This window comes from Physeter macrocephalus, chromosome 14, assembly GCF_002837175.3.
Source record: "Physeter macrocephalus isolate SW-GA chromosome 14, ASM283717v5, whole genome shotgun sequence".
Taxonomy (NCBI): domain Eukaryota; kingdom Metazoa; phylum Chordata; class Mammalia; order Artiodactyla; family Physeteridae; genus Physeter; species Physeter macrocephalus.
In genome coordinates this window covers 83408359-83418602 of record NC_041227.1, presented here as the reverse complement: position 1 = coordinate 83418602, position 10244 = coordinate 83408359, and the positions used below count along the sequence as shown (strand labels likewise).

The 10244-nt window shown below is 48.3% G+C and overlaps 1 protein-coding gene across 1 annotated transcript in view; it reads left to right on the top strand.

Moving 5' to 3' along the window:
• Window positions 1-4971: 4971 nt before the first annotated feature.
• The window catches only part of ZNF287 (zinc finger protein 287), a 14232-nt gene continuing 8959 nt past the window's right edge, over window positions 4972-10244 (top strand). The window contains exons 1-5 of the mRNA XM_007124692.4: window positions 4972-5080; window positions 5909-6511; window positions 7180-7280; window positions 9212-9338; window positions 9782-9868. Of these exons, the coding sequence (XP_007124754.1) occupies window positions 6109-6511; window positions 7180-7280; window positions 9212-9338; window positions 9782-9868 (718 nt within the window). The 5' untranslated portion in view covers window positions 4972-5080; window positions 5909-6108. The remainder of the gene's footprint in view (window positions 5081-5908; window positions 6512-7179; window positions 7281-9211; window positions 9339-9781; window positions 9869-10244) is intronic.

Genomic DNA, 10244 nt, shown 5'->3' with positions numbered 1-10244 from the left:
GGTTGATTCGGTAATAAGGAGTTAAGCTCAAAAAATGGTGTTGGCTGGTCCCAGTGGCCAAGGATAGCTTGAGTGGCTGATTCTGAAGATTGCGACTGGAAAAAATGTTGGGGGCTGTTCGGAAGCTGGAGCGAGGGGCGTCCCTGTGTCTGTTCCATCCAAACACTGTTGAAGCAAGAGACAGATCTGCGGGGACCGCCGAGCACACAGCTCAGGGTTACTCTTTATGAAGGGACTTGAGTAAGTGTGCCTCCCGGCTTGCAGTAAACTGTTTGAAAGGGTCTTTTTCCTTTATTTGAAAAATCTAACACAGATGTTTTACGAAGCGGGCTGTCTACCCAGAATAATGAAGAAAAGTTTCTTAATTAGTCTTTGGGGATGAACAGCCCACTGCAGTCACGATGGGGTCCTTCAAGAGAGAAAACTGAAATTAATGAACAATTGTTTAAGATTGTCACTGGGTCGTGAGAAATTGCCAAACATGTCAATTATCTCAAGTGAAAACGAGATAAGGTAAGAAGCATATTTAAAAAATCTTATTGATGAGCTTGCTTCCAGTAAAGCCAGGAGAGTAGACATATAATAAGTTTTCCTTTGGTATAAACTAAACATGATGTTTAACACCCCTACTTTCCAATTTTTCAATGTTCTCAAGTAGTTTAACGTTACAGGGAAAGCGAAACATTAAAAAATTTATGAAAGCACGTCCAGGGGAGGGCTTGTTTCGCCTCCCACTTCCAGCTCATATTGGGCTCCAAGGGACCAAGATTCTGTCGGTGCCTTCACCCCCGTCTGCGTTTCTTTCTCTGAATTTTATAATACTCCCTCACGTTATGAGTACGACGTTCAAACGCCTCAGTGAGCGCTATTGTTGTAAAATAGGTCCTGATACCATGAGAAAGTAAAGAACGAAATACACAGGGGAATTCTAGAAAACGAAAGTTTCTGCATAAGAAGCCCGGAAGCGCATTCTAAGCTTTTTTTCCTCCTGGTGGACCAGACGCCCCATCCGCGGCCGGAACACGCATGCGCTCTTGGAAAGGGAGGGTTCGGAAAGGATGGGAAAGGGAGGGTTCGCGCGCCCTCTTGTGGCCAGAGGTGGGCAGCGCACAGAGGCCGGCCGCCTGCTGAATCACTGGAATTGAATTTTCAGTTTCATCTAAATTACCTAAATTTGTGGGCGTACATTGTTCATAGCACTCTCTTATAATACTTTTCATTTATGTAAAGTCCTCAGCAATGTCTCCACTTTCCATTCTAATTTGATTTTATTGTGGTTTTCCTCTGTCTTGGTCAGTAAAGGTAAAGGTTAACCTCAACCTCCGGATCATCCAAGCCTTTATCCCACTGGACTGTATACACTGAGCACCACCCTGTCGAGACGCCTTGCTCTGTTAATTGTCCTCATCGCTCTCAGAAGGTAAAGCACTCCCTCCACTCTCCCACCCACCTTCCACTCTGGCCTTACCGCTCACTGAGGACGATTTGTCTCTGAGGTTCAGTGAGCCAAGTTCTGCAATGAACCCCTACCGTCGGCCCCCACAGAGCTTCTCAGTGATGCTGGTGATCTCTCCCACCAGCACATTCTGTATCTCCACGGAGGGTCTTCCCGGCCTTCCAAAAAAGCAGAGCTTGTGCATTGTCCAGCCCTACATCCTCTGCCTGCTCTGGACTGCCCACTTCTCTGAGCCTAGCAATTGTGGCATCTCTGCTCAGCGAAGAGCCGTCTATTTCTCCAAGCCGCCAAAAGCCCTTCTTGCAGTGTGTTAGCACCACCTTCTGGCATCCTCAGCAGAGCGTGTAAACACTTATCACAGAAGTGTGCTCCTTTCCAATAAACTCTCCAGCACTCAGCTATATGTTCTCCACCCCATGGTCCAGCATCCTCGGGATCCAGACCCGTACTCTCCTGGTTCCTACAGACACAGATTGGCCAGGCCCACAGCAACTGAATCTTCCTCCCTTATCAAACCCAGCGTTGCCCTGGTCGGGTTTTGTAGTGACTTGACCCTAGTTATTGGTCTAGTTATCAGGAGGAGAGGAAAGAGTAGACTGTGAAAGGGGCACCGGTTTTATCACAAAGTAGAGGCCTTGCCTGCATCATCTTCAAACAAGACTGGGAGGCGTGGGTCACATTTGCAGGCCCAGAGGGACTGGTGTTTAAAGGTGTTTGCCCACATCAACCTGAATGTCCCCAGCCCAAGTCTCAGGGCTTCCTCCTTTCCAAACAAGGTCCTGACCTTGACATAGCAAACTTTCTGGGATTGAGAATTCAACTTATCTGAAGTTATGCGACTCTTACATTTTTGCCATCAGGCTTCAAGAAGCCCTCTGATTTTCACACTTTCCCTTTACTTGGTGATTAACCACCCTCCGCCTGTCCTTGTCGATGGCTCCCAGTAATAGCCACTCAATTCCACAGTCTGGAAAATTGCTACCTCCCCCAAACTCCTAAAGATCTAAGATGCAGCACCCACCAGCGGTTCCCTCCCATCAATATCCCATCCTGGTTCAACACCAGGGACAGTTTTAATGATTGTGCCAGTACAGCCTGACATGTGCTATCAGTAGTCCATCAATCACAAGTGATAGGGTCCTCATTGCCAGCAAGCTGACAAGTGATCTCTCACCCAAATCCCACCTTAGGGTCTGCCTTCCTAGGATCACGGCTGGTACCACTTGTCATAGGGTAAGATTCCATAGAAGCAGATTCTGAGATGGAAATTGCGTGCAGAGGTGTTATCGTTCTCTAGAAAAATACCTATTAAAAAGTGATACCTGGAGGGAAGAGTGGGCGGAGGAAAAAGTTGAACTGCTGTACAATTGCAACAGAGGCCTCATTTGACCCTACAGGGAACTCAAACTAGGATGGCCCTTTAGAGAGATTGCAAGTTGAGGCAAGGGGGCAAGGTCTTTGAGCCCCTGCAGCGAGTAGCACTGGAAGTGGACTGCCCCTGGGGAGGACGTGTGACCTGAGAGAGGCAGCTCCCTTCAGCCAGGACAATTCCCAGGGAGGCATTCCCACACTGGCAGCTGGAGGAATGGGTGCCCCAGCCCTGAAGGGGGACCCTGGCAGCCCATCACAATGTGCCCTATCGGGTGCACTCAAGTTTCCAGGTTCAGTTGTTGATTTCTATTTTGCTCTCTGCAGTTATATCAGTTATTGCTTGGTATCTTTTGAGGCATTATTTTTAGAGATATATATTTATGATGGATATATCTTCTCTGTCAAGTTTTATAACTTTTATAAGTAGATGTCATGCTTGCTTATCTTTTCCTAATGATTTTTTATTATTCTATTTTGTCAGACATTAGGCTTATGACTTGCATCAGTCAGGATTCAGCCAGAGAAGCAGAACCAGTGGTCATACATACTAGGAGGTGTTTTTTTTGCAACGAATTGGCTTACTCAATTGTGGAGGCTGACTAGGCAAGTTCAAAATCTGTAGGGCAGTCTGTCAGGAAGGCAGGCTAGAAGCTTTGTCCAGAGTTTCTTCTTCATCTAGAAAGCCTCAATTCTGCTTTGAAGGCCTTTCAACTGATTCATTCAGACCCACCCAACTTATTTCAGATAATCTCCTTTACTTAATTCATCTGCGTTTATGGGCTTTAGCCACACCTACAAAATACCTTTACAACACCACCTAGGTTAGGGTTTGATTCAACAGTGGGAGACTTAGCCTTGCCAAGTTGACACATCAAAGATCATCAAACTACCCAACTTTCTTGTTGTTCAGATTTGCCTGGTGTGGTAATATTAAGACTCTCTGACACTCCACCCATCATGAGATGGGGTCTACATCAGACTCCACTTGATTCTACACAGACTTGTGACTGCTTTGACCAAGAGTACAATGGAAGTGATGCTTTGTGACTTCCGAGGTTATATCATAGTCAGCTTTGGAGCTTCTCTCTTGTTCACTAGAACACCTGCTCTTGAAGCCCAGAGCCGCCATCTCAGCTGCCGGCTGAGTCCTTCATGCCGAAAAGGCCACATACAGGCACTCTGGTCATATCCAAGCCGAGCTCATCTTTGAGCCATCTCAGCCAGAAGAGGAGGCATGTGAGTAAAGAAGACATCTTGGAAGTGGACCCTCCCTGCCATCAAATCATCTCAACTGAGGTTCCAGACACAGTGGAGCAGAGAAAAGCCACACCCACTGTTCCCCTCCCAGATTCCTGACCCACAGAATCCAGGAGCATAATAAAATGCTTGTTCTTTAACTCCATTAAAGAGTTTTGCCAACATTATCTAATGTTGGTTTGCCAACACAGCATTAGATAATGGGACCCCCTGAATGTTTTTCTATGCTTTTATTTTCAAGCATTTTATGTAGGCTGTGAGTCTTTCATAAACAACATGACGCTGGATGTTGTTCTTTTCTTCCGATCTGAGTGTCTCAGAATCAGATTCCTGCGGAGGGACTCGGAGCCTTTAAGAGTGAATGGTTATGAGCAGTAAAGCCCAAACCAGCACTTCGGGTCTTTCTGCCTTAAGACCCACATCTTCCCTGTCCATCCTTCCTCCGTGAACTCTGCCACCAGGTTTTCTCTGGTTGATTAGCGCGGGGCTCCAACCGCCCCCCGCCCAATCCGCATTCCCTTCCCCCAGATGCTGTAGCTCCCCCGACCTCCCTCCCAGTCGTCTACCAGACCTGTCTCTGCCCAGGGAAACTTTAAAGTTCCCTCAGAACCTCTGCGGCTAAAAAGCAAGTCCCAGCGATGGGCGGAGGAGGTTGCCATGGAGACGGGTCAGTGGTCCGCCGCTCGGGTGGGGAGGGCCGGGCGCGGCTTCCGATTGGCTCCGAGGGCGCGCGGCGTCCTTCCTGCGCACATGCGCGGTGGCGCCGAGGCGAGGTCACGGCGGAGCCGGGGCGCGGTGGGTTCCGGGCCGGGCTTCCCAGGACCGGCTGCACGGGCGGCTCCGGCCGAGGCGCCGTGCTCTACGGGACGGACGCGGCGGGGCCGAGGCCCCTCCGCAGCGCGGGACCGAGCCCGCCACGCAGGCGCCGCGCCCGCCGCCATTGTTGCCCGGGGCTTCTCGGGCCGCTCGGCTGCGCGTCCGCCGGTCCGGCCACAGGTCAGGATGCGGGCGGCCTGCGGGGTCGGGGCTGCGAGGCAGTCCCCGCGCAGCGGCCCGCGAGCCTCAGACTGCGGAGTTAGGGGGACCTCGCGGGGTGGGGAGGCGAGGGTTGCCTCTGCCCTGTAGGCCTGGTGCGCAGCCGGCTTTGGGGGACACGACGGGGTTATAGGGGGTCAGAGCTGGAGCCCGTGGACAGGTGGTGTCAGTTCTCCTCCAGGTCAGGCCTGCAGTGAGGTTTTCTGCGGGAATCCTGGTTTCAAGTGTATTCCTTAGGAATTGTGTCCTGTAGAAGCTCTTCACGGGCTTCAGATTACACCAGTCTGCTTTTTTCCCGTGCCCAGCCCTCTGGTAGTGAAGGACTGGAACAGTCTGGCATTGATATGCAGAGCGGGTAAAAGGCTCGCCCTTTTTCCCCGACCGTTCCCTTGGGAACCTTGAGCTCTTTAAGGAGAAGTTCTCCTCCCAGTTTTTTCTAAGTAACAGATTTGCTGCTTTTTAGAGGCACTTTAGTCGTTACAACTTCTGTAACATCAGTGACTATAATACTGAAGCTTTTTCTTTTTTCTGTAAAAAATGTTTGTTTCAACAAGTTAGAAGTTTGAACTGTCTTTTTGCTTTGCTTCTATCACCACCCTTTTATGGCAGTGCCAACCCGTGCCCAGGACAGGTTGCATCTATTTTACAAGTCTAAGGATATCAGGGAGGTAGAGCACGGTAGACTCTCTGTGTTTATTTGTACACTGTGGGTCGCCTGCCTATTACTGTTTGTGCGTATGGCAGAGACCACCAGGAATTCTTGACCTTGTGTCTGTTCTTGTGTTTCAGGGTCTCTTAGCCATCCCTACAAGTTACTGGGCTCAGAGTTTGTAAGGAAGACTGCTAACTCTACCTTGCCTCTGTCCTGCCCCTGGCTGCAGCAGCCCTTGGTAAATATGCCTTTGTGGTTCTAGCATGTGACTTCAAGCATTCGGCTCACTCCTGGAGAAATAAAGGCTATTGCCAGGTTGACTCTCCTGTGTGTAGCCATGTTCTCCCCGAGCAAGAGAACGACCAGTTCATCACGTGCCCAAGTCCTTCTAATGTGGAAGTTGGACAAGGCTCAGAGTGGACCCCGCAATGCTGAGAAGGAAACCCTCGCCTCAAGACTCCTGCGTGACACTGAGACCTGTCGGCAGAATTTTAGGAATTTTCCATACCCAGACCTGGCTGGTCCTCGAAAGGCATTGAATCAGCTCCGAGAGCTCTGCCTTAAGTGGCTGAGACCCGAGATTCACTCAAAGGAACAAATCCTGGAGCTGCTGGTCCTGGAGCAATTCCTGAGCATCCTGCCTGGGGAGGTTAGGACTTGGGTGAAGTCCCAGTACCCAAAGAGCAGCGAGGAAGTGGTGACTCTGGTGGAGGATTTGACTCAGATTCTAGAGGAAGAAGGTAAGACTTGTAAGGGCAGAGAGGAGGAGTCCTGGGTGGTCCGAGAAGACAGCCATCACATCAGAGAGCAGCCCTTTGAGGTGATTAGGAAAACGGAGGTCAGGGAGTGAGTGAGAACAGGCTTCACCGAGCCCCTTCCTACCTGGCATTCCTCTTCCAACTGCTCGGAACCCAACACACGTTCTGTAAACCCAGAGGACGTATCATAAACAGTGGCCAGACACAACCAAATTACCGCCATGTGCGCCCTCAGGAAGTTTCCCTGCAGAGGTTTGAAGCATTCTGCCAGTAAATCATTTGCTTTGTGAATTGGGTTTTATGGTAACATACTTCCAAATATGTAGAAAAGTGTCCAGAGAATATTTCTTTACTAAGTAAAAAGACAGCTCACAAAATTTCTATCACGCAAGGGTTTAGTAGAAAACTGTGAACCTGGTACATATTCTGCAGCATCCCAGAGCAGACTTTGTTTTTGAAGCCTGCTCAAAAACAGGATAAGTTTCAGGATAAGTCATTGCCCCTTCCCTCTGGTTCTGTGAAGCAGGGGCGCTGTTTTTGGTTTCCTTCTGATTCCTCGCTTTAAGAAAATGTAGGCTTCTATTGGTGAAGAGTTTCCTAGGCTATTCAAACAGGGCTGATCTCCACCACGGTCTCCTTCTCTTCCCTAGCTGCTCCTCAGAGCTCCACCCTTTCCCAAGAGACCCCAGAGGAAGACCCCAAAGGAAGACAAGCTTTCCAGGCAGGGTGGCTCAATGACTTCGTGACCAAAGTGAGTGTCAGTTTTTCTTTGATTTTAAAATGCCTTCCTAGTGCGTGAGGACATTTTCTAACCTGGCCCTCTACCTCTTGTGACCCCAGAAGTCCTATGAAGGACCTAAGCCTCAGGTTTTCTCCTTAAGTCGCCGTGGCCTGTTAAGGTAGGTGAATGCGTTGTGTAGGAAATGGGATCCATTGCTTCCCGCGATATCCCTTTCCTCACTCTTTTACTTTAAAGCAGTGGTAGTGCATAGAGGTTAAGGGATTCACCTCCACAGCCACGTGGATCTAGATTTGCTTCCTGGTTCTGCCACTGAACCTGTGATTTGGGGCAAGACACTTAACCACTCATAGCCTGAGTTACTAAGCTCTAATTAATAGAATATTCCTCTTAGATTGTGACAGTTAAATATTATGAGACCTGTTAGCCTGGATTACAGTAAGTGATCAAGAAGGTCACAGGAAGATTAGACAACAGTTATTATTTTTCTTTGTTAACAAGTAATTAAAGGCCACGTATTGTATGATGTTACCGTTTATTACGAGTCTGTGTTATTTTAAGGAAGAGCAGCTCAGGCCATCTTAAGAGAAAGGTTTACTGTAAAATACACTAAAATATACATGGTCTGAAATTGGTAACCAGAGTAAATTATTATTTGTAGATAGTACGAACGTTTACCCCAAAAACCTAAGAAAATCAAGGGAAAAACTGTTAGAAACAATAATAGAGAATTTGAGTAAAGTGACGACAGAAGATGGCGTACAAAAATTAATCACTTTCTTAAATATACGTAAAAGTCAGATAGAGGCTAAGATGAAATAAAAGGTTCCATTCCCAGTATTACCCCCACATTGAAAATAACTACAACTAAGCATAGTATAAGCTTTGCAGTCCTGTGTTATTCTGTAGACATGAAAGAAGCCTTGAATACTGTAAAACTGCCAGCTCTCCCTGAATTATACACTTCCATGTGATTTGAAAAATCCCAATACAATTTTTTAAAGAAACTTACAGAGTTTGTTTGAAAAACATGTGAGAGTAGGCAAGAATTCTTTTTTTTTTTTTTTTTTTTTTTTCCAAACGAAGGAAGACCAGAGGGATGCTAACTTTACCAGACTGTGAAATGTGTGCACAGGTACGGTCGCTCAGCGTGGTTATTGGTACCGGTTTTATTTTAGAGAGGAAGAAGGGGGACTTCCCTGGTGGTCCAGTGGATAAGAATCTGCCTTCCGACGCAGGGGACACGGTTTCCGTCCCTGGTTGGGGAACTAAGATCCCACATGCCGTGGGGCAGCTAAGCCCACATACCGCAACTACAGAGCCCACGCGCTCTGGAGCCCGGACACCACAACTAGAGAGTCCACGCGTCGCAGCTACTGAGTCTGTGTGCCACAACTAGAGAGAAGCCCGCACGCCACAACGAAGAGCCCACGCACTGCAACGGAAGATCTGCGTGCCACAGCTAAGACCCAGCGCAGCCAAAAATAGATAGAGAGAGAGAGAGAGAGAGAGAGAGAGAGATGGAGAGATAGAGAGATAGATAGATAGATAGGAGGGAAGAAGGAAGGGCTCTGCATTCCATCATAGAGCACAGAAAATATCTTAAAATGTCAAACTGTAACACATTTAATTTATTTGTAAGGCAATGCTTGAAAGTCAAACCATTTTCTCTGTGTCATCTATGCTTAAATCCTTTTATTCTTTAAGATGGAGCCACCAACGCATGCACTGAAACTGATGTATTCTACTTTGTTTTCAGACTTCCCCTCAGGCCATTCAGGTCTGCTTATCCATACATTGGGTAAAGGTATTGACTAGGTAATTTTTAGGGTCCTGCCAACGCTCAAGACTCTGTGGTTTCCCCCACCACACACACACCTGTGCTGTCACTGTCCCCTTCCTACTAGTTCCTAAACCAAGTTAAGTCACGTTTGATGTTTCAGGAATCCGTGACATTCACAGATGTGGCCGTGGACATCACCCGGGAGGACTGGGAGCTCATGCGTCCTGTGCAGAAGGAATTGTACAAGACGGTGACGCTGCAGAACTACTGGAACATGGTTTCTCTGGGTGAGCGTCGTCTGCGCCCGGCCCTCCTCCCTGCATACACACCCGAGTCTTTCTCCCCTCAGCTGTTAGAAATGGTCGGGCCTGGAGGTGAGCGTGCTTGTCCGTTCAGGCACAGAAATGGCAAAGTTCTGCTCCCTTTTCCCAAATGAAAGGTTTCTAAGTGAAAGGTCATCAGAAGGTACGACGCACAGCCTCCCAGGGCCACCACCCAACGCCGCGCCCTGCCCAATGCCTCCTTCCCCGTGATCTCTAGGCGTGCATCCTCCAGGGTGCAGGAAATTTTTGTCCCAGCTCCGAAAAGGACAGTGACCTCATTCATGAGGTCATGTCCGTGAACCATTCTTTTCCTGTAGAGATCTGTCCTCATGGGTAAGAAGTCAGGTAGTAAAACTTGGACAACTGTTTATCTCCAGGGTAAAACTCACTCTGTTCCTCCTGAACAGGACTTACAGTGTACAGACCAACCGTGATTCCCATATTGGAAGAACCATGGATGGTGATAAAAGAAATTTTAGAAGGCCCTAGTCCAGGTGAGAGAACCACCAGCCGAAGAGATTCTTCGTGCTTAAGAGCCTGTACTATATCCTGAGTATGGTGAGATTTGTTTTTACATGTGGCCAAGTCACTGCACAAAGACATCCCAGCCTGTTGAGAACACTGGGCTGCTTGGCGTTGCTTCCTTACAGAGGCCGTCTTCGGAAGAGATTGTCCAGGTGTCATTTTTACACGCTGCCAACCCACCCCCAACCCCCCTCTTATTTTGTGCTTCTCCATGACCCCTGGGTTCCCTCCCTTAGAGTTTTGTCTGGGGCTTTCCATGTGTTCCCTCCCTCTTTTTTTTTTTTTTTTTTTTTTTTTTTGTGGTACGCGGGCCTCTTACTGTTGTGGCCTCTCCCGTTGCGGAGC